This window comes from Podarcis muralis, chromosome 2, assembly GCF_964188315.1.
Source record: "Podarcis muralis chromosome 2, rPodMur119.hap1.1, whole genome shotgun sequence".
Classification (NCBI taxonomy): Eukaryota; Metazoa; Chordata; class Lepidosauria; order Squamata; family Lacertidae; genus Podarcis; species Podarcis muralis.
The window spans coordinates 103,369,512-103,393,736 of NC_135656.1; the positions used below are offsets into that span (position 1 = coordinate 103,369,512).

General features: G+C 46.8%; 1 protein-coding gene across 4 annotated transcripts in view; it reads left to right on the plus strand.

Annotated features, from left to right (window-relative positions):
- Nucleotides 1–10,098, plus strand: part of FAM107A (family with sequence similarity 107 member A) — a 66,995-nt gene extending 56,897 nt beyond the window's left edge. For all 4 annotated transcript variants that reach the window (XM_028719588.2, XM_028719589.2, XM_028719585.2 and 1 more), the window contains 2 exons: nucleotides 4,544–4,700; nucleotides 7,612–10,098. In XM_028719588.2, coding sequence (XP_028575421.1) covers nucleotides 4,544–4,700; nucleotides 7,612–7,719 — 265 coding nt within the window. In that variant the 3' untranslated portion in view covers nucleotides 7,720–10,098. The remainder of the gene's footprint in view (nucleotides 1–4,543; nucleotides 4,701–7,611) is intronic.
- Nucleotides 10,099–24,225: the final 14,127 nt, after the last annotated feature.

The window sequence follows — 24,225 nt, forward strand, 5'->3', positions numbered from 1 at the left end:
TCTGTGGGTCCTCAGCACTTGCTTTTAGCTGTGCAGTGGCACCTTGGTTCTCAAACTTAATGCGTTCCGGAAGCCCGTTCCAAAACCAAAGCGTTCCTAAACCAAGGCACACGTTCCCATAGAAAGTAATGCAAAATGGATTAATCCGTTCCAGACTTTTAAAAACAACCCCTAAAACAGCAATTTAACATGAATTTTACTATCTAACGAGAGCACTGATCCATAAAATGAAAGCAATAATCAATGTGCTTTATTATAAAATAAATAAGACAGTATTGTAGATGATAAAAATTACAATTTTTTCCCCTTACCTGTACTGATGATAGTCATTGTTTGGATGGAGGGCTTTTATCCATTTCCACAGTCACGCAATCAATCAAACGGTAGCTGAACTGGGTTCCACACAGTCACAAAAACAAATCGAAATAGAAAAAGCCTCAAAAACAAAAACGCAAAATAAATAGCAAAAACAAAAGCACCGAACTTAATCTGTTCTGGAAGTCCGTTTGACGTCCGAAATGTTCAAAAACCAAGGCACAGCTTCTGATTGGTGCAGGTGCCCCAGAAACAACAGCCGCATCGGATGTTCGGCTTCCAAAAAATGTTTGAAAACCAGAACACTTATTTCCGGGTTTTTGGTGTTTGAGAACCAAGGCGTTTGAGTACCAAGGCGTTTGAAAACTAAGGTGCCACTGTATATATTTATTTCACAAGCTTGGACATAGAAGGGGGCCTCTCTAAGACTCCCATCTACACTATACTTTTAAAACCGTATCACACCTCTTTATCCAGTCAGGTCTTCCTCTGAAGAATCCTGGCATCTTGTCGTTTGTTAAGGGTGCTGGGAGTTTGCCTGTTTGCCTCACAGAGTTGCAGTGTTTAAAAGTCAACTCATCTTCCTAGGGAAGAAACCACAATACCCAGGGTTAGTTGTTGAGTGGGGAGGAGGCACAACTATAGGGTGCAGATGTTGCCTTATACAGCGAGACCGTTGGTCCCTCCAGTCCAGACATGATTGACCATGTTCTCCAAGCTCTCTGCCAGTTCATTTGATGTTTATTGTTGTTGTTAAAAACGGTCAAGATCCTGATAAGCTGCAAGGGACGTCATCTGAGCAGGGTGACCAAAACATCACAGAATGTATACAGTAGCATTAGAGCAAAAAACCCATTCAAACACACCACACTGACTAAGGCCACACATCCGCACCATGCAGTTATAGCACTCTTATGCCACATTAACAGCCATTGAATCCTGACCCAACTTTGCTCAAGTCATTATGGTGGGCAATGGCCAATGCTTACAGTACTGAACTTAAGAGCAGATCAATTTGTGCAGGAACTATTTGCAGCAAAAACTGCCAGAGGTATTCTAATGTAAGATTATTGGTTGAATTACTCCCCCTGCTGGTGGATGGTAAAGCAGTGGCTGAGATTTATTTTTTTTTAAGTTGGTCAAACTTTGAAATGTTATGCTTAATTAAAACATTTTCTTTTTACACTTTTTCCATACAATTTTAAGGGTACACCCAGTTGATCACAGAGAGTAGCAGGGCGGGGAATAATTTTGGATAAAGCTTTTGCGCTGATGCGTGATTTGTCATACATAAAGTTGCCTCACTGATCAAATATTCTCAAATATTTTTCATTGTCATGAAGTGGGACCTCCAGGAGTCTGTAACTTTCTTATTCCCATTCATTCATTTATTATATTTCTATGCCGCTTTTCACTCTCATTAGTCACAAAGCGGCTTACATACGATAAATAACAACATAGCAGAACATTGCAATTGCAACAGAGATGATATACAAATTGCCAAGTCATCAATAAAGTGACCACCTCCTATAAAACATTAACAAAACAACGTTAAAAAAATAGATAACAGCCCAACCACGAGAAAAGTCATAAAGTTCACAAAGTGCTTACAATCCACAAAACAGTAGAGTGGTACCTCTGGTTAAGAACTTAATTCGTTCTGGAGGTCCGTTCTTAACCTGAAACTGTTCTTAACCTGAGGTACCACTTTAGCTAATGGGGCCTACTACTGCTGCCGTGCCGCCGTCATGTGGTTTCTGTTCTCATCCTGAGGTAAAGTTCTTAACCCGAGGTACTATTTCTGGGTTAGCGGAGTCTGTAACCTGAAGCATCTTTAACCTGAAGCGTCTGTAACCCGAGGTGCCACTGTATTAACAATATTAACAAACAAACAAGCAAAAAACAAACTAAACACTGCTGAATTCACATGCTCACACTCTCTCTCCCCACCTCCCCATGACTCATAGTCTTCTACTCAGTTCATCAAAAAGCAGATTCACGTTATGGTCACGGTAGCAACCTCCTTCTGAAATCTCTGAGGGTTCTGAAGGCTGGAGGGTGTGGCAAGGCAAGTGGGAAAAGCCCTTGCCTGGTGGCCATCACAGAATCTCCTTCCCCTTCCCATCCATGCTGCAGTTGGGTCATTTTTAGACTCTGAACTTAGCAGTCTTACGGGGTTGGGGAATGCCCTTTAGATGGCCATGTGCATTGCCTTGCTTACTCTAAAAAGTGGCAAGCCAGCCCTCCTCTGTCTTGGGGGTGGGGGCTCCTGCTTATTCCACTTGGTGGGGAAATGGTACCCTCAGTCTTAACCCCCGGCCCTGCCAGCAAGCAACCACAAATTCCCAACACTTTCTTTCTGGCCAATGGAACTGTTCCTGTGCCCAGTCAGCCTGAATTGGTTACTCAGGAAGACTCCACCTGACACCTCCTCTCATATCCTTGGCTGAGAGGAAGGCACAGCACATGGTTGACCACACCACTAACCCGCTACCATTCCTCCCCCCTCTTTTTTTTTAGGGTGGCCAAATTGTAAAAAGGACAGGTTTTTGTGGCACCTTTAAGCAACACCTGTTGAAATTCTAAGACACAGATAGATAAGTCGCCTCTCATCATCTTCGATTTCTTAAATTTCTGGGTAAATAAAAATGATTGTGCGGCACCTGAAGGGCAGCAATGTGGGCATCAGGTGACTCTCTTTATGGAAATGATTCCATAGCTGGGGCAGCTTTGTACATAATCATTATACCTACCGTATTTTTTGCTCTATAACACGCACCTGACCATAACACGCACATCGTTTTTAGAGGACGAAAACAAGGGAAAAAACATTCTGAATGAAACAGTGGATGTATCATTTTTGTGCTTCATGCTGTGGCCACAGACATGTGATCTGATGGTGAATTTGGGGTGACCCAATGCAGTGGGTGCGTGATTTTTGGGGGGCAGGCTCTAGCCATGGACATGCTATGTGATCTGATGGTGAATTTGGGGTGACCCAATGCAAAGATCCTGAGGATCCATGTGGATCTATGCTTTGTAACCACGTTTTTGCACCATTGCAGCCCCAGGCAACAGTGGGTGTGTGATTTTTGGGGGGCAGGCTGTAGCCATGGACATGCTATGTGATCTGATGCTGAATTTGGGGTGACCCAATGCAAAGATCCTGAGGATCCATGTGGATCCATGCTTTTTAACCACGTTTTTACACCATTGCAGCCCCAGGCAACAGTGGGTGTGTGATTTTTGGGGGGCAGGCTGTAGCCATGGACATGCTATGTGATCTGATGGTGAATTTGGGGTGACCCAATGCAAAGATCCTGAGGATCCATGTGGATCTATGCTTTGTAACCACATTTTAAGTGGGGAGGGAAGGAAAAACAAAGAAGGGAAAAGGAGCATGAGAGGGGTGTGCAGAGAAGCAGCTGGCTAAGAATGCAGGAGAGGGATTTAACGGGAGGGAGGAAAGAAAGGCAAAAGTTTCCCCCCACCCAAGCACCCAAACCAGCCAGCTCTCTCTCTCTCTCTCTCTCTCTCTCTCTCTCTCTCTCTCTCTCTATCTATCTATCTATCTCTCTATCTCTCCCTCCCTCCCTCTCCCCCACCTGCATGTTGCCTGCTAGTCCCTAGACGCAGCACCGGAGCACAGAGAGGAATTAGAAGGAACGACTCTGCTTTCCCCTCTTCTTGCCTGGAGGGGAGGGGCTTTCCCTGCTCTTTGTTCCGTGTGAGCAAACACAGCAACGAAACAGAGGAGGGTGGGCAGTAAGACCCTGAGGCAGAATGCAGGAAAGCAGCCACTTCCTCTTTTCAGGTTTCCCTTCTCCGTGACTCGCGATTTGATTTTTGTCTGATTTTTTGGCTCCAGGGACCACACATTCGCTCCATAACATGCACAGACATTTCCCCTTCCTTTTTAGGAGAAAAAATCTGCGTGTTATAGAGGGGAAAATACGGTAAGTAGTTTTTCAAAAGGCAGTCCTTTACACACCTATCTGGGAGTAAGTCCCATTGAACTCAATGGGATGTCCTTCTTAGCAGTAGACATGTATAGGATTGCAACAGAAGGATGCAATGCTTTGCCCACTTTTCTTGTAATAAGCACCATTGAATTCTGGGGATTACTTTTGAGCAGGGTTGCCCTGTTTGTTTCCCTGCAGGATACAACCATTTGCACTTGGCAGCTCAGCCTTAATTAACCTGCCCCTTTTCCCTCCTCGTTTCACAGAGGCTTGGGAGTCGAGAGCAAACCAGAACTGCAGCGAGTTCTGGAGCATCGGCGGCGGAACCAGCTGATCAGGCAGAGGAAAGAAGAGGAAGAGGCGAAGAAGTTAAAATCTCCCTTCGAGCAAGAGCTCCTGAAGAGGCAACAGAAGCTGGATCAGGTAGGACGCAGTTCTGAAATCTTGTTGCAATAAACCGCATCAGAAGTGCAGAGAAATCCACCCTGTACTTACTCTAAACAATCACATGGCGCTCTTCAGTCTTTTCACAAACAACTCTGCATTGGTAGGTTAGGGGAAGGATCTGTGGGTTTTCATGCGCAGTGCTGCTGTCAAGCTTCATACCAGAGCAGGTAAACCATCAGTGACTAATGTTTTGTGACCAGAGGGCTGTATCCATCCTTAGTCATCCCTCTGGGCACCCCAGGCCAGCAGTGGGTGTTGCCAAAATTGGGTGCAACTGTGCCACCGTCTCACATGCATGCCCACACAAGACACGCAGAGCCATGTTGTCGTACTGGGATGCACGCCATCCCCTTTTGCAAAAGCAAGGGGAGCAGCCCAGACTCCCAACCAACAGTAGGATAACAACCAATGAGTTTGCCAGGTGACATTTTCATGGCATGGGAAGATCAGCGTTATCACCTGTGAAGTCCAGTTTGCAAATCTTGTTGTTGGAGCCAATGGCAAGCGGACCCAGCTAATTCTAGTTTGGTCCCTTTGCTGAGACTAAGCAGGAGGAAGCAGAAAGGTCATGCCCCCTGTTACTTTGTTTGTAAGTAAGAAGATTGACAGAGAGGCAGGCTGGGGTTAGTGTGGCAGGGGGCCCGTTCACTGGAGCAAACCAGCCTTCATTGGCAAAGGGCACCCCTAAACCCCAGTCCTTGACATGACGTTGTGCAATTTACCTTTGCTCAGGACTTGCAGGAATATGCCTCAGGCTTTCACCTGCTGATCTGGATAAACCCTTTCGATCCAGGTTCTGCCATCCGTAATGGGATTGCAGCCACCAGGCCGCCTAAGCCTCCTGCCCCAGCAGCAGAGCAGCTGCTTTCTATCCTGGCTTTAATCCCCAGATCTTAACACCACTTACAAGCTCTTCAATCCCCTTGAAGTCACCGAGAGCTCTAAGCTTGTAAACACCAGTTCAGGATTTCAAAATTTTTAAACCAGCCTGGCGAAACAGGGAAGGCAACCAAAACATTGCGCGCGTTGCACTCTTACCAGATAGAGATCTTAATTAAATTTTCGGCAGAGCGCCACACACATCTCTTGAAGGCACAATTATCAACATGTTGCCATGTTCATCCTTCTTGTTTTCATTAACACAGGCTGCTCCCTTCTCTCACGCTAGCTGGTAATTGCAGACATCGCTTAGTGGATGTTCCATGGCTTGGAAGACGCGTAGCGTGAGCTTAGCTGGAAATCTGCTGTAATTAAGCTCTTTTATTTATTTTTTTGCTTTTTGTTTTTAAAAAACATACCCAAATACAATTTAAACGGAATACTCTCCTCCTCAAGCTTTTAATTAAGAGTTCTTAACTCCTTTTATTTTATTTTAAAGCCTCCTGATTCTTATGATTATTAATTACTATTGTCTCAACTCAACCTGATTTCAGCAATTTCCTAATTATTCTGGCTTATTTGCGATTAAAGCTATTTGCTAGACACATGCTAAAGTACATGATCCGAGCATCCCTTTCCCCCCCCCTCCACTTAAAGCTTTTAGCAGCTGCCTTTCATTAGAAAAAAAGGGGGGGAGTGTAGATGGTGCAAGAGCAGGACTTTGAATGGGAGGAGATCAAAATGCATTCTCCCCGTACCTTAGTGGTACAGCATCTGCTTTGCTTGCAGAATGGTCAGTCCTTGGCATCTCCAGGTAGGGCAGAGAGAGACCCTAGTCTGACCCCTAGGCTGGAGAGGGGCTGCCAGTGAGCATATACAGTAGTACTAAGGAAGGTGGACCAATGAATCTGACTCCATGTAAGGAGACTTCCTATGTTTCCCCCGCTAAAAGTGTGGCAACATTCCAAGGAGGTTCGTGCTGCTAATCAGCCTTCCTTCCCATTCTACATCCTGCCTTTCTCAAACCAGAGAAGGGGATTATTTTGGCATAGGGTGGCAAGGAGGGCCACCCCTGCAAAACCACCCCCCACTCCCCACCAGTGAACCTCCTGTTTGTAGAAACCTCCGACTGGAATGTAGCCTGCTTGTACAGTGACCCCATGAACCAGAGCCCGCCAGGAACTCCTGTCTTCCACTGCCTCCCGCAGTTTGGTCAAACTCATGCTGGTAGCTTCGAGAACACTGTCCAACCATCTCGTCCTCTGTCGTCCCCTTCTCCTTGTGCCCTCCATCTTTCCCAACATCAGGATCTGTCCTTCCAGTGAGCACTCAGGGCTGATTTCCTTAAGAATGGAGAGGTTTGATCTTCTTGCAGTCCATGGGACTCTCAAGAGTCTCCTCCAGCACCATAATTCAAAAGCATCCATTCTCCGGCGATCAGCCTTCTTTATGGTCCAGCTCTCACTTCCATACATCACTACTGGGAAAACCATAGCTTTAACTGTACAGACCTTTGTTGGCAAGGTGATGTCTCTGCTTTTTAAGGTATGCTGATCTGCAAATCTTTTTCGGATGAAGAGTGGGATTAAAATACAGTGGTACCTCGGGTTAAGTACTTAATTCGTTCCGGAGGTCCGTTCTTAACCTGAAACTGTACTTAACCTGAAGCACCACTTTAGCTAATGGGGCCTCCTGCTGCCGCCGTGCCGCCGCTGCACGATTTCTGTTCTCATCCTGAAGCAAAGTTCTTAACCTGAAGCACTATTTCTTGGTTAGCGGAGTCTGTAACCTGAAGCATATGTAACCTGAAGTGTATGTAAACTGAGGTACCGCTGTATCTTTAAACAGATAATAACAGAGAGAGTGCTGGGGGCCTGATGAAGAGACATGGAGAGTTGCATTTCCGCCACCTCAGCCTGAGGTCTCCTTCCCCTCCCCCCACCTCTCCACACACAAACATATACACAGTTTTATTCATGTATATATCCTTCCTTTCTTCTCCCATCAGTTGGAGAGGGAGCAAGAGAAGCAAGAAGAAAACGCGCCAGAGTTTATTAAAGTAAAAGAGAACCTGAGGAGGACATCGACGCTAACTGGGGCGGAGAAGGTCGCCTAGCAGATGGGAGCAGCTGAGACCAAAATGGAAGAGGAGGACCTTCTCTGCTCGCTTGAATACCTACATGCTGACATCTTCTTATATGGTGGACATTCGCAGTTACGTCTTTGGGGCTGCTTACTGTTTATTAACGCTTGCTCCGGTAGAAACTCCCCAACATGGGCTTTTGCTGTATATCTAGGAAGGAGTAACATCGGTGTGGGGGGGCTGGGAAAGTTTGTGATGCTATGCTAGTAGAAGCGTTTGGGTGGGGAGTAATAATAATGGCCTGAGCCTTCCTCTCGAGTAAACAGGCAATGCTGATGCCCTATCCCATCCCTTGTTAGCTCTGGGCTTAAACCTTGGAGATGCAATGTGTGGGCGGTGGTCTATGAAGAATAGGCTGCTATATCAATGCCAGGGCTTCAAGAAGCTCAGCAGCAGAAACTAATGGTTGTAATAAATTTCAGGCTCAGTCGAGCTAATCTTTGGAGTAGCTTGTTGGAAAACCAGGGAAGGGGGCCAAAAAATGAAAGAAACGGAAGAGGGAAGAGGCTATCAGCGCCAGCTAACCGCTAGAGCTCACTCAGCTACGCTTTTGTCACTTTCTGCTGTGTCGAAGCAACACCCACCCAGAAAATGCAACCATGTCAATAAGCGTGTGAGTTTCCGTACTTCACTTGAAGTTCGTGAAAGGCTCCCAGGTCGAAGCCCCCACTTGAAACCTCAGAAAGCCACGGCTGGCCTGTGTTGACAGTACTGAGTGACAGACCAATGGTCTGACTCACGATAAGGCAAGCCTCCTATGTATTGCACCGCTGAGATTGTGGGTGTGGTGTCTCTTTGTGTCTGTGAGGATGTATTGGTCCTCTCTTAGATTCAGTCGTAAAATAGCATGTTAACTTAACATGTTACTACTGAAAGAGCAGGCCCGGGTTACAGTATATCATGCGGTCAGATGCAAAAACTTCTCAACCCTCGAGCTCTGACATGGGGAGTGGGGATCATATTCCAGAAGGGGCCTTTAGGAGCCGTATGGAAGGAATAAGAAACCATGCCTACAAACGTGTTGCTTTCAGTATATGGAGGAAGAAAATAGTCTCAGAGAGACGGGAAGTGGTGGCCTAATAAGAATCACAGCAGCTGCATAGAGAGGGCCTGATGGGGCCACACAGAGGCCTGTGAGGACTCAGGTCAATGGCCTAACTCAGGCATGGCCAAAGTTGGCCCTCCAGCTGTTTGGGGACTACAATTCCCATCATCCCTGACCGTTGGTCCTGTTAGCTAGGGATGATGGGAGTTGTAGTCCCAAAAAAGCTGGAGGGCAAAGTTTGGCCATGTCTGCCCTGACTAGTCCAGCACCCTGTTCTCACAGTGGGAAACCCTTAGGCAGGACCCGAGTTCAAGAGTGCTCTCCTCTCCTGCGGTTTCCCGCGCCACAGATTTTCAGGAGCAGTACTGCCTCAGACCGTGGAGACAGATAGCTATTGTGGCTAGTAGCCTTCACCATGAATCTGCTGGATCCTATTTTAAAAGCTTCTGAGTTAGTGGCTGTTGCCGACTCCCTTGTGAGGGAGCTTCATGGTTTACTGCACTGCGTAAGAAGGAGCAGTTCTATCGCACATAAAAGTATTTCCCTTACTGTATCTTTATTTCTTTGTTTTAAAAAAGTAGGTCCCTTCCAGCCGTCAGATCGTAGTTCCTTTCCCCCTCAGTGGTACAACGTGAAGCGGGTGGGGAATTCTTCTTAAAGCAAGAAACAAAAGTTGAGAAATATTTCCCCCACGGAAAAATTTGGAATAGTAATGAGAAGTTGGTTCAAAGAGAGCCTCAAAGTGCCTTCACACAGGAAGGCTTGGCTTGGGACCAATTAATCCATAATACAACCTCCTGGTAGATATTAGGAATTTGTGTGTGTAAACACTGGGGCTCGCCATTCCAAATGTTCTGGAACAAGCCAGGGGCACCACGTCTGAAGGCTATGCAGAGATCTTTCTTGGGCAGTGTTTTAACAGCTCCTGGAGATCTTGTACTATATGAGTCAGAATTCAGCCTATACAGAGGTACCGGAAATTGTGCTTCCCAAAATGTCTGTTACTTTTCCTCGAAAGCGCATATTATTCTTATGATTACCCCAAAGAAACTCATTCTGTACCCTACTTAGGTATACTGTGCTATATAAACATAGTGATATCTGTGCACCTGCTGCATGTATATGATTGCACATGTTCATATTAACAACTTAACTGCCACCGTTTGCTTTCTTGGGGAGAGAACATTTTATCAAGAAAAAAAAACAGAACAAAACCTGAATTGATGAGTAATTGTATATTTTGCTAGATATTCTATGAATGAAAACAGCCGGCAGCCAAAATAAACTGATTTCATTTTTCTAAGGAACGGATAATCTTTTAAAACTACAACTTCAGGCTTAATCAAGGCGGGTGCTTCAACTTTCGTGGTCTTCCCCCCAGGTGACCAGCTTTTCATTAAGAGTTGCACACTGGGATCTCCTCCCAGGACCCATCTAGGGAGAAAGAAAGCATAGAGAGGGAGACCAGGAGCCACATTCCTATCTGGGCAATGTTCTGCTGGTGGTGGACACAATCAGAGAAGAAAGTGGACAGAGCAAAAATGTAATTTTTATCTTCATAATAGTTGGCTAGTTTCTATACAGGAGGGCCCATGTGCCCCTCACAGAGCTGCAATTACCGTAGTGGTTTAACAATCAATGTATCTTCAAGAGGAAATCTGAGAACTGTAGCCTCTATGAGGGAAAGAGGGGCTCCTAACCAACTCTAACCAACGACAGCTTAACAAACTACAGCTCCCAGAATTCTGTGTGGAAAAGCCACTAATTTTTAAAATAATAATAATAATAATAATAATAATAATAATAATAATAATAATAATAATTTATACCCTGCCCATCTGGCTGGGTTTCCCCAGCCACTCTGGGCGGCTTCCAACAGAATATTAAAATACAATAGTCTATTAAACATTAAAAGCTTCCCTAAACAGGGCTGCCTTCAGATGCAAAGAATTCACAAAGCAATGCCATCTTCGCTATTTCCAAGTTGCTCGGTGGAAATAGCGAAATCTATTAGAGCACTTCACAATCCAAGGATGTATAATGCAGCCAGCTGTGTGGAACGAAGCAGCAGGTCTGGGTTTGGCCAACGTCTGGATAAAAGAGTGCCTGGGGACCTCATGAACGCTTCCACCTTGCTTTTCAGAAGCAAGATAGGATACAAATGCATTAATAATGATGGCGATGATATTTAGAATCTTTGAACGATGCAGAATCTCAAAAGGAGAATAAGGTCGCGAGATTCAGTTCCCCATTATTAATTTTGGGAGGGCAAATCCTTTGATGTGTCTCACCCGTTCGTTGTTCACAATATTCCCCCTGTGGCTGAGATACCGTATTTTTTGCTCTATAAGACTCACTTTTTCCCTCCTTATGGAGCGAATGCAGGCTGCGCAGCTATCACAGAAGCCAGAACAGCGAGAGGGATTGCTGCTTTGACTGTGCAGCGATCCCTCTTGCTGTTCTGGCTTCTGAGATTCAGAATTTTTTTTTTCTTGTTTTCCTCCTCCAAAAACTAGGTGCGTCTTGTGGTCTGGTGCATCCTATAGAGCGAAAAATACGGTAATTAATGGGGTCCCATGAACACCTGAGAGCGTTGGCGATCCTTGCTCAATCCGGCCTCATTTCATAATAGCCATTTGGCAAGGATGCCAATTATCCTTAGAACACTTTGTGTTGGCAAAGAAGACAAAAGCAAATCCTGCCCTGGAGCAAAGAGGTTTTGACATCCCCAGGCAAGCCTGCCCTGTGTACGAGTTACATATCGATGCCCACAGCCCAAGCCCTCCCACTTCAACCCACCTTCACCTGAGCAGGTAGATGAACCACAAGGGAGCTAGCTTAGCACAGCATCCAAACCCAGGATCATGGTTTGTTTTGCACTCTTGCACCAAGGACAAGTTCTAGTGTCGCTGCTGCCAGAACTGCTTTGGGTCTGCTGTCTTCTAGTGTTTGGCTATAGCAAGTGCACCTGCAGTTAATGTTAACTTGTGGGTGAACATATCAGATGACACAGCTATTCTTCAAACTGTGTTTATTCACAGGGCAGAACAGAACTGAACTGAAGGGTTCAGCCAGCCTGCTTATACAGAGCTCCACTACAACGCAACAGCAACCACTTTCTGTAACTATCCAATCACTGAACGTCACTTTCAATCCCTTATTTGCATATGTGGACCTGAGTGAAAACTATCTACAGTATCCCCCTGCTGGCCCAGGGTGAGAACTTCAGTACATAACAGTTAATACAAGTATAGTTACATTCGCAGCGCTTCAGCTTGAAGTTGCACAAGGCTTTGGTCTAGACTGAGCCTGACAAAAATGTTTAAACCACTGAACACATTGGTTTGCATCCATCTGTCTCGGGAGACAATGGAGGGGTGAGTTGAACCATTGAAAGGTTGCAACGTCTGCTGTGGTTATAAAGATCAATAAGGAAGAGACATGTTTTGTTGCAGCTGGGGCAGATGAAGGCGTCTGGTTGTGCTACTGCAGATGCAGCATGGCATTTCTTCTCTGTGCACTCCTCCCAGAAGTCATTCCTCCCTTGGTCACCGCTGCAGATAAACGTCCTGGCTGGCTGGCTCCAGGCACTGCGGTCGTCTGCAAGGGATTCCCACATCGTGGGGTCGATGCTGCCCATAGCTGTCAACCGTCCTTTATTTGGTGGGAAACTCCCTTATCCCAGCACCATGTCACTTATTGATGATGTCCCTTAAATTTCCCGGGTTTCAAAGGAAGCAGCTCCCCTCCCTCCCTCCCTGCCGGCCAGGGAGGAGGGAGGCTCCAACTGTGTTGCTTGCCTGCCCAGCCTGCCCCCCTCTGGCCTCCTCTCACCAGCCTCGGCCCCCAGGAGCCCCTCCCCACCAGGACTGGCGGGAGCCTCAGGCCCTTCCGCCACCATTGTCCTTGCAGCCGCCAAACTGAGCATCTCTGCCTGGGGCCTCCCCTCTGCCCGCCGCCGCTCCCACTAGGCTGTACTGCGGCTGCACCACCGAAGGACCCAGATGAGATGGGCAGCCTGGCGCAGCCTGTGAATTGCTGAGGAGCCTTGAGAGGAGAGCGAGGGCAACCAGAAAGAGGAGGAGGAGGCGGAGGCGCGGGCAGGTGTTCCAAGGGATAATCATAGAGAGGGGAAGCGGAGGAAGGTCCGCAAGCGCTTCTCCCATAGATTTGTAGTGGTAGACTAGCATAGATGGTCTGATCTACGGGTTTACTTCGGGCGCTATTTCCCCCCCCCCTTCCTCCCGCCCCGCCTGATGGAACTGAGAGATGCAGATGGAGCACGAGAGAAAAGATATTATTTAATTGCAGTGTTTCATCAGCTGGTGTCTTGAGCAGCAACCTCTGGAAACGAAGAGCTAAAAACCGGCGCTGCTCTCCAAAATTATCTGGTCCCTTTTAACTTCGCATTTCAGCTGGTTGTCTAAAATCCCTTATTTTGGCTGCTGATCCCTTATTTTCAAGGCTGCTGGTCCCTTATTTTCAAATCTGTAAGTTTACAGCTATGCCCAAGGGTCTCCAATCCTGACCCTTGGGAGCTCGGGACCATCACTCAGGGAAAGGATTTTGTGACAGAGTCCCGAGGGTCACCCAGCCTAACCCCTGGGAGGCAAGAACCGTTGCCATGGGAATGGGGCTGTCGCTATGGAAACGGAGCAGGGACCCAAGGGTCTCCGAGCCTCACCCTTGCGAGCTCAGGACCATCACTCAGGGAACGGGTTTTGTGATGTAGTCCCGAGGGTCACCTAGCCGGACCCCTGCGAGACAGGAATTGTTGCTGTGGAAATGGGACTGTCGCTATGGAAACGGTTTGTGCACTGGGCCTACACAGCTCAACCATCCTGACCCTTGCGAGCTCAGGACCATCACTCAGGGAACGGGTTTTTTTACGGAGTCCCATCCAGCCTGATCCCTGAGAGGCAGGGGCCGTCGCTATGGAAACGGGACTGTTGCTATGGAGACGGGTTTTACGATGGGGACCCAAGGGCAACGCTGTCAACTGTCCCTTATTTGGCGGGAAACTCCCTTATCCCAGCGCCGTGTTCTGCTGCTGTCCCTTATTGATGATGTCCCTTAAATTTCCCGGGTTTCAAAGGAAGCAGCTCCCCTCCCTCCCTCCCTGCCGGCCAGAGAGGAGGGAGGCTCCAACTGTGTTGCTTGGCTGCCCGGCCCGCCCCCCTCCAGCCTCCTCTCACCAGCCTCGGCCCCCAGGAGCCCCTCCCCACCGGGACTGGTGGGAGCCTCAGACCCTTCTGCCGCCATCCTCCTTGTGGTCGCCGAACTGAGCGTCTCTGCCTGGGGCCTCCCCTCTGCCCGCCGCCGCTCCTGCTAGGCTGTACTGCGGCTGTGCCGCCGAAGGACCCAAATGAGATGGGTGGCCTGGCATGGTCTGTGAATTTTTGAGGAGCCTTGAGAGGAGAGCGAGGGCAACCATAGAGAAAGCAGAGAGAAAGAGAGAAGGTGGAGGTGTAGGCACTAGGGCTAACCATAGAGGGAGAAAGCGGAGGGACCGCAAATCCCATAGATTTGTAGTGGTAGACTAGCATAGATGGTCTGATCTACGGGTTTACTTCGGGCGCTATTCCCCCCCCCTTCCTCCCGCCCTGCCTGATGGAACTGAGAGCTGCAGGTGGAGCACGAGAGAAAAGATACAGAACTGCAGCAGCATCTTCATAGCTTGGACTTCGTTTTGTGTGAAAAGTGGTTGCTGCTTGTAGTTATTTAATTGCAGTGTTTCATCAGCTGGTGTCTTGAGCAGCAATCTCTGGAAACGAAGGGCTAAAAACCGGCGCTGCTCTCCAAAATTATCTGGTCCCTTTTAACTTCCCATTTCAGCTGGTTGTCTAAAACCCCTTATTTTGGCTGCTGATCCCTTAATTTTGAGGCTGCTGGTCCCTTATTTTCAAATCTGTAAGTTGACAGCTATGATGCTGCCAGACATAACCTATCATTTTCTAAGGGGGGAGGAATTTAAATCCCATTATATATAATTTACAGGCATAGACAAATCTGGTCCGGAACTGGGAGCCATCTTCCAAAGGTAGGAGCCAGGATCAATACAGTGGTGCCTCGCAAGGCGAAATTAATCCGTTCCGCGAGTCTCTTCGTCTTGAGGTTTTTTCGTCTTGTGAAGCACGGCTATTAGCGGCTTAGCGGCTATTAGCGGCTTAGCGGCTATTAACGGCTTAGCGGCTTTAAGAAAAAGGAAACAAACTCGCAAGAACTTGCAAGACGTTTCGTCTTGCGAAGCAAGCCCATAGGGAAATTCGTCTTGCGGAACGACTCAAAAAACGGAAAACCCTTTCGTCTAGCGAGTTTTTCGTCTTGCGAGGCATTCGTCTTGCGGGGCACCACTGTAATGGACAAAAGTATTCCCCTTGTCAGGATTTCCTGCTCTCTCTCTCTGTCTGGATTGGCTAAAAAAAACACCCCACCAGATTCTCCCACCTTCTATTTACACATGTGCCACTAGCTGGTGTTCAGGCTAGCTCTGGTGCAGTAGGGATAAAATAGCCCTCCAGCATTTCCACCCTGTTGAATGAGTCTGAGAAACAGACACACACACATATGCATATGTTCAGACATGACTCCCTTCCTTCTGAAAGGCTTACTTCTAAGTTAAGCCTGCGCAATATTGCAATATTGCAATATACTTCCCCTCCTTCATCAGTGATTTCTCTGTCTGGCAGCCTGACCGCCTCAGCCCTCAAAATTACCTCAGCCTTGCTTCAGTTGTCAGTTTGCTCCTACCACCCCCTCAACTTTACAATGGCACTAGGATGTTTCATTTATTTGACAAGCAGATCCCATTAACTCAAAGGGACTGAGTAACTTTATATATATAAATTCGCTGCACTAATCTCAATGAACTATAACTTCCCACCCGGCCACCAGTTCACACATGCACACAATTCCCAGCTCTCTTAACCTCCCTGTCCTAACTTCTTGACTTGACCCAAAAATACCCTTTTTCTTTGGACCTACATCCACATTTGGAAATCTGTCATAGACAACAATACAAGACAGCTGCTCCCCTATTTGTTGTTTTATTGTTTCCAGGTGGCGCTGTGGGTTAAACCACTGAGCCTAGGGCTTGCCGATCAGAAGGTCGGCAGTTCGAATCCCCGCGACGGGGTGAGCTCTCGTTGCTCAGTCCCAGCTCCTGCCAGCCTAGCAGTTCAAAAGCACGTCAAAGTGCAAGTAGATAAATAAGTACTGCTCCAGCGGGAAGGTAAAAGGCGTTTCCGTACGCTGCTCTGGTTCGCCAGAAGCGGCTTAGTCATGTTGGCCACATGACCTGGAAGCTGTACGCCGGCTCCCTGGGCCAATAAAGTGAGATGAGCGCCGCAACCCCAGAGTCGGCCACGACTGGACCTAATGGTCAGGGGTCCCTTTACCTTTACCTAAAATTTATACACTGCTTGATTGTAAAACAAACACCTCAAAGTGGTTTATGACCCATGCCATAGAGAATAATATCAAAAAAGAGAAACAAAGATTCCCAAAGGGTTAGGGTGCACTCTGCCCCCCCCCAATCAAATCTTTTTTAATTAACTCAACCCAGTCATTTACCCTCTGCTCCTCTAGCACACTGCAAAGCACCATGCTCAAAAATGGCACAGAATATACTAATAAATATGTTAACTTACATCCAATATCCACCTACTGCAGGCTCAGAAACATAATTTCACCACTGGGGGGTGCTTTTATACAATATTCTCAGAAGAAGTAGTGCAAAGTTTACTCTAACTCAGGGTTGAGAAACCTGCGGGCCTACATACTGTATATTCGCTCTATAAGACGCACCAGAGTTTTTGGAGGAGGAAAACAAGAAAAAAATATTCTGAATCTCAGAAGCCAGAACTGCAAGAGGGATTGCTGCGCAGTGAAAGCAGCAATCCCTCTTGCTGTTCTGGCTTCTGGGATAGCTGCGCAGCCTGCATTCGCTCCATAAGACGCACACATTTCCCCTTACTTTTTAGGAGGGAAAAAGTGAGTCTTATAGAGCAAAAAATACGGTATGTTGTCAGACTACTGTCCTATTGCCAGTGTGGCCAGTGAGCATGGATGATGGGCATTGTAGTCCATCAGTATCCCAAGGGTGGCAGGTTTCCCACCCTTGCTCCAAAATACGCATGTAAATTCATCCCCGGTCCAGGTATGGGGAACCTTTGGCCCTCCAGATGTTGGTGAACCACACCTCCCACCTGCTCCAGCAAGCATGGCCAATGGCCGGGGAAGTTGAGCGTTGCTACGCATGCCCCAATACATTTGGCCTGCATAACTCAGAAGTGAACTGTCATTTTGCTTGGGAAACTGCAATTCCTGCAACCACTTTAAGAGGGTGGAGAGATGGAATGTCTTCAGCCTAATCTGAGAAACACCTGGACAATCCTTGCAGGAAACGCAATAAAGGATTTACCTTAATCTCAGCATTAAGGTGTTGATGGTGGAGGAGGAGAAGGATATTAAAGTAGTACGGCATCACGGTGTTTTAAAAATACAGTCCACGTCTGCATCTAACCCAGTATCTATCCCCAGCACAACACACACCCAAGAAAATCCACAGGTGCTGATTATTGATTATTGGCCAGTGGACTTCATTTAGGTGGTGTGCGGCATGTTTCTGGATTTGCGGTTAAAGGCAGGAGATGGCACATCCATCACATTAAATATGTGTTTTGGTTTTTAACTGTGTTTTTATTGCTCCTTTTATTTCTTACATTGTATTGCAATTTGAATTCTACAATGAAATGCAAGATATAATAAAAGAAGCAATAAAAATGCCATTAAAAAACACGCGGCAACTAGCACAGTGCATTATAGTGGCTACAAGAGGCAGAAGAATCGCTAAGTGGTCTAGCGATCTTCAAGTGGTCCGGGGGGCGAGTTTGGAAACCACTTCCCCAGAAGCAACCTCCATTTAAGCTGGTTCATAAAGATTTTATAGCAGGTTTTTAACAGGTGAAAGTTATGGTGCTATGAGTTCAGAAGCTATTAACCACGCTTTCTGTCCTTGCTGAGCCTGATAATTAAAGGGCATTTGTTTCCACTTGCCTTCATCCAAATCCAGTTATAAAACAGGATCAATCCTTTGCCTTCTTATGAAGCGGGTTAGATTACCCGTGTAGAAAAAAATTGTCTCAAGAAAGGAGTAATGTTCCCCTTCCCTTTGTGTTGAAACTGTGCCTAAGGGGAAATGAAGGCCTTGCGAAAGTGGATGTCGCTGAAGAGCCATCAAATTTGTATAAACCGGTCTTAGGGAAACTAGCAGGAATTTGTCGGCCTTCCTTTGTCAGCCAGTGTGGTGTAATGATTAGAGTGTTGGGAAACCCGGGTTCGAATCCCAACACAGCTATGAAGATCACCGGGTGATGTTGGGCCATACATACCTCTCTCAGCCTAATCTACCTCACCCGGTTGTTGCGAGGATGAAATGGGGAGCAGGAGAGCCATGTACGCCACTTTGAGCTCCTTGAGAAGAAAATGTGGCAGGTATATCAATGTGAAACTGAAACAGAGAGTTGTAGGGTTGGAAGGGACTCCAAGGGTCATCTAGTCCAACCCCCTGCAATGCTTGAACCCACGACCCTTAAGTTCCTCATGCTCTTCTGACTGAGCTACCCAGCAATAAACCTCCACGCTGTTAAGGAACTTCAGCACAATGCTGCTGTTCCAGTTTCAGGGCTGATAAAGCAGCCACATGCCCAAAGTCCAAAACTGTTATTAACTTTCTTTAACCCGCTCTCTCCCTGAGCTGGGTCTCTGGAACAACTGCACGACAGGCAAAAAATTCAGCAATCTTTTTCCTAACATGGGGGTGCAATGGTGGGGATTGCATAAGCAATTCCCATCTGTTTGTTTTTTTAAAAAGATATTTATTCAAATTTTACAAAATAGAAAACATAAGTATACAAAGTAGAGAAAATTATAACAACAATTAACAAACTAAAATTATAACAACAGTTAACAAACTAACTGGGTACAAAATGCAAAAAAAAAAACAAGGCAGTTGAAAAAGAAATTTAAAAAGAAAAAATATCCATTTTTCAATATCTTTGGACTCATTTACTTGTTTCCTTGACCTCCTCTCACCTCCCCTTTTTGTATTCCCATTCACAAAGACATTTCAGCAAATCCTTACCCTCTTTCAACCATCTTTACTCTATATCTTAACCTATTATAACTGTATATTTTCATTCATTATCAATCCATATTTGCATATTCTTGTTAATCTTAATACCATTACCACTTATTTTCAATCCAACATCATTTTAGCATTCATTAATTCAAATAGTCTTTAAATTTCTTCCAGTCTTCTTGCACCAACTCTTCTCCCTGGTCTCATAAGCAATTCCCATCTGATCCCAGGCATATGCTGATCGTTCAGCCCAGACACTGAGGTCCAGCTCCGAGGGGCTTCTGGCGGTTCCCTCCCTGTGTGATAGGAATTTTGAGGTCTTAGATAGATGGTAATGTTGATAAACGTACCAACCAAGCACGTACATAGATCAGCACAGGAAGACCGACCTGGAACCATTTTGATTCCTAACCTGAGCAAATGCTTTCTCTGCAAGGTCAAAGTGGGACATCTCCCCATTGTCTCTTTCCTCACCAATCCTGTCCTAAGGGCACATTTAAGATATGAATAGGGTGTGAGCCTGTGACCTGGCCCAGGAACAAAGTAATTATCATTACAAAAGACTGACCAGGCTCCCAAGGCAATCCAATCAAGTAACCTGCCAGACAGGAGATAAACAATGACAGGAGAAAAACAGCATTCAAATTTCTGTTTTAGACCGCCTTTTCTGTGATGTAGGTGTGATGTATCTGAGGGGTGGTCTTAGGTTACACCCCTTCTGTGATGTATGTATGATGTTTCTGGGGGTGGTCTTGATCTACAGGGTGGCAATTTCAAAAGTCTTTATAAGGCCTTGCACGCCATTGTTCTGGGTTCCTCCTCCTCTCCTGCGGGTGAGGGGAGCACCCTGTTGCAACAGATCAATAAAGATCAAGCTTTCTTGCTGCTTTGCTTCTCAATATTCTCTGGTTGGCCTCTGCTATTTTCTCCTACCAATAGGAAACCTATGTAAGGACTCTATATGGCCTCTTAGATACCCCATAAGGAAAAAGGGCAATTTTTGTTTACAACACCTGCAAGAAGTGAGGTTACAGGGAACCAGGCAGAGGGCCTCCTCATTGGTGGCACCCGCCCTGGGGAAGCCCTCCCATCAAATGTCAAGGAAATAAACAACTATCTGACTTTTTGAAGACATCTGAAGGCAGCCCTGTTTAGGGAAGTTTTTAATGTTTGAAGTTTTATTCTGTTCTTAGTGGTCTGTTGGGAGCCACCCAGAGAGGCTGGGGAAACCTAGCCAGATGGACGGGGTATAAATAATAAAATTATTACAATTATTATTATCATCATCATCAGTGAAGGCCTCATTTCAGATATGAAATGGGAGGCCACTAGAGAACAGGGCTTTCTCTTATTGCAGAATGCCCTCCGCAAGCATATTTGCCTGGTGCCCATTGTATAATCCTTGAAGGCCTAGTTCTTCCAAGATTCTGATGGGATGCATAGAATCATAGAATCATAGAGTTGGAATAGGCCACAAGGGCCATCGAGTCCAACCCCCTGCCAAGCAGGAAACACCATCAGAGCAATCCTGACATATGGTTGTCAAGCCTCTGCTTAAAGACCTCCAAAGAAGGAGACTCCACCACACTCCTTGGCAGCAAATTCCACTGTCGAACAGCTCTTACTGTCAGGAAGTTCTTCCTAATGTTTAGGTGGAATCTTCTTTCTTGTAGTTTGGATCCATTGCTCCGTGTCCGCTTCTCTGGAGCAGCAGAAAACAACCTTTCTCCCTCCTCTATATGACATCCTTCTATATATTTGAACATGGCTATCATATCACCCCTTAACCTCCTCTTCTCCAGGCTAAACATGCCCAGCTCCCTTAGCCGTTCCTCATAAGGCATCGTTTCCAGGCCTTTGACCATTTTGGTTGCCCTCCTCTGGACACGTTCCAGTTTGTCAGTGTCCTTCTTGAACTGTGGTGCCCAGAACTGGACACAGTACTCCAAGTGAGGTCTGACCAGAGCAGAATACAGGGGCACTATTACTTCCCTTGATCTAGATGCTATACTCCTATTGATGCAGCCCAGAATTGCATTGGCTTTTTTAGTATTGCAGAACAGTCCAAATAGTTTACCTGCTCCTCATGTTGAGCAATCCTACAGTTGGAAGGGATCTTAAATGTAACCTTGTCCAGCCTTTGAAGGAAATATTTTGATTCTGGCCCTGCTCATATGACCCTCCAGACATTACCTACATATGAATGAGGCCCTCGGGATGAAAAGGGTTCCCCACTCCTATTCTGCACCTATTAGGTGAAAGATCCCTGGCCCTTTTAAAAGAAAAATCTGGCCAATCTGTTTCCAGCCCAACTCGAAGAAGCCAGGAATTGATGGGGGGGGGGGGCAGTTCTGTGAAAAGCATGTGATTTACCACTGAGCTATATAGTCTTTCCCCCAAGGACAATAGCCTAGGCGCAATTTCACACACTGCAGCTGCTGAGGTATATGTTTTGAAGCACTGTTGATGCCTTATTGTATTCCCAGTGCAACTTAAAGCCCCAAGGAACATCACCCTCTCGTCTTTTGAAGTGAGCAGAGAACGGATGAATCCAAACACACACACAAACCCAATAAAAACCATTTTTTTAAAAGACATATGGATGAATCGAACAGCAGGCGGATTTAAAAAGAAACCCTTCAGCAACGCGTAATTTTTAATTTTTTTAAAAAATGTGTTTTCCCCCAGTATTGGTTTTTCAGTAAAAAGGGGTTTAACAGGAAAACAGAATTAGAGTCCAGTCTGCAGTATTACAACGACAATGGTACGGCTTAATTTGGTGCAATAATGCATCCATGATCGTGCATAAGCATATCACAAATTCACAAATCCTCTCCAGAAACCTTCTTGTGCATCAGGTGCAACGAGGATCCTTTTGCCTCTTTTTATATATGAAATAAATGGAAACCACGAATTTCATCAAATGTGCCTTTCTCTGCAAGTCCTTATATTACCTTCTGCGTCTTGTGAGTCGCTCTGGTGGTGCTCATTCCCATATAGGGAAAAGTTTTGTTTTGTTTTTTTAAAAACTGCTGCAAGCTGCCCTGAGCACCACTTTTGCAGTGGAAAGGTGAGGTGTGAATTAATAATAATAATAATAATAATAATAATAATAATAATAATAATAGTGGAGGTGATGAAAGTTCTTAATGTTTGATGTTTTTTCGTATTTTTAATATTCTGTTGGGAGCCGCCCAGAGTGGCTGTATTATTATCTGTATTCTTAATATTTAAAAAAATTATAGAATTGTAGATTTGGAAGGGTCCCTCGAGGATCATCTAGTCCAGGCATCTCAACACTTGGCCCTTGGGTGAGAGCCAGAGCCGGATTTAGGTTTGATGAGGCCCTAAGCTACTGAAGGTAATGTGGCCCTTTGTATGTCCAGCCGTCCTTTGTCAACAACAAATTGTCGCTGAATATATGCTACATGGTAATTTATGGACCTAATAGGTATCTAAAACCATTTGCACATGTTGCCATGCAACCAGTCCATGCAGAATATAGGCACCCTATATATAGGTAAAGGTAAAGGTACCCCTGCCCGTACGGGCCAGTCTTGACAGACTCTAGGGTTGTGCACCCATCTCACTTAAGAGGCCAGGGGCCAGCGCTGTCCGCAGACACTTCCGGGTCACGTGGCCAGCGTGACAAGCTGCATCTGGCGAGCCAGAGCCGCACACAGAAACGCCGTTTACCTTCCCGCTAGTAAGCGGTCCCTATTTATCTACTTGCACTTGGATGTGCTTTCGAACTGCTAGGTTGGCAGGCGCTGGGACCGAACAATGGGAGCGCACCCCGCCACGGGGATTCGAACCGCGACCTTTCGATCGGCAAGCCCTAGGCGCTGAGGCTTTTACCCACAGCTCCACCCGCGTTCCACCCTATATATAGAAATGAGCAAACTAGTGATATTTTAGGGAGCAGGCTAGCAGGCGGGGCCCATGACTTACATCATAGAAGCCTACACAACACAAAACACGGTTGCTGTATGTAGGTTTTATTTTATTTGTTTTTTATCTTATATTTTAGAAATGTACATCCAGGTTTTTCCCTTTAATTTTTTGGGAGGACCCCAAGAGAGTGAGGCCCTAAGCCATAGCCAGTGCCGAGGACCTTCTGGCGGTTCCCTTACCGCAAGAAGCCAAGTTACAGGGAACCAGGCAGAGGGCCTTCTCGGTAGTGGCACCCGCCCTGTGGAACGCCCTCCCACCAGATGTCAAGGAAAACAACTACCAGACTTTTAGAAGACATCTGAAGGCAGCCCTGTTTAGGGAAGCTTTTAATGTTTGACAGACTATTGTATTTTAATACAGTGGTACCCCGCAAGACGAACGCCTCGCAAGACGGAAAACCCGCTAGACGAAAGGGTTTTCCGTTTTGGAGGCGCTTCGCAAGACGAAGTTCCCTATGGGCTTCCTTCGCAAGACGAAAGCCCATAGGGAAATCTCCGGGACAGCGGGGAAGCGCCTCCGCTGTCGCCCGCCAGCATTTTAAAAAGCCCCGGGACAGCGGGGGACTTCTCCGCTGTCCGGGGTGATCTTAAAATGCTGGCGGGCGGGATCGAAGCCTCCGCTGTTGCCCGCCAGCATTTTAAAAAGCCCCGGGACAGCGGGGAACTTCTCCGCTGTCGGGGCGATCTTAAAATGCTGGCGGGCGGGAGCGAAGCCTCCGCTGTCGCCCGCCAGCATTTTAAAAAGCCCCGGGACAGCGGGGGACTTCTCTGCTGTCCGGGGCGATCTTAAAATGCTGGCGTGCGGGAGCGAAGCCTCCGCTGTCGCCCGCCAGCATTTTAAAAAGCCCCGGGACAGCGGGGGACTTCTCTGCTGTCCGGGGCGATCTTAAAATGCTGGTGTGCGGGAGCGAAGCCTCCGCTGTCGCCCGCCAGCATTTTAAAAAGCCCCGGGACAGCGGGGAACTTCTCCGCTGTCGGGGCGATCTTAAAATGCTGGCGGGCGGGATTGAAGCCTCCGCTGTCGCCCGCCAGCATTTTAAAAAGCCCCGGGACAGCGGGGAACTTCTCCGCTGTCGGGGCGATCTTAAAATGCTGGCGTGCGGGAGCGAAGCCTCCGCTGTCGCCCGCCAGCATTTTAAAAAGCCCCGGGACAGCGGGGAACTTCTCCGCTGTCGGGGCGATCTTAAAATGCTGGCGTGCGGGAGCGAAGCCTCCGCCGTCGCCCGCCAGCATTTTAAAAAGCCCCGGGACAGCGGGGAACTTCTCCGCTGTCGGGGCGATCTTAAAATGCTGGCGGGCGGGAGTGAAGCCTCCGCTGTCGCCCGCCAGCATTTTAAAAA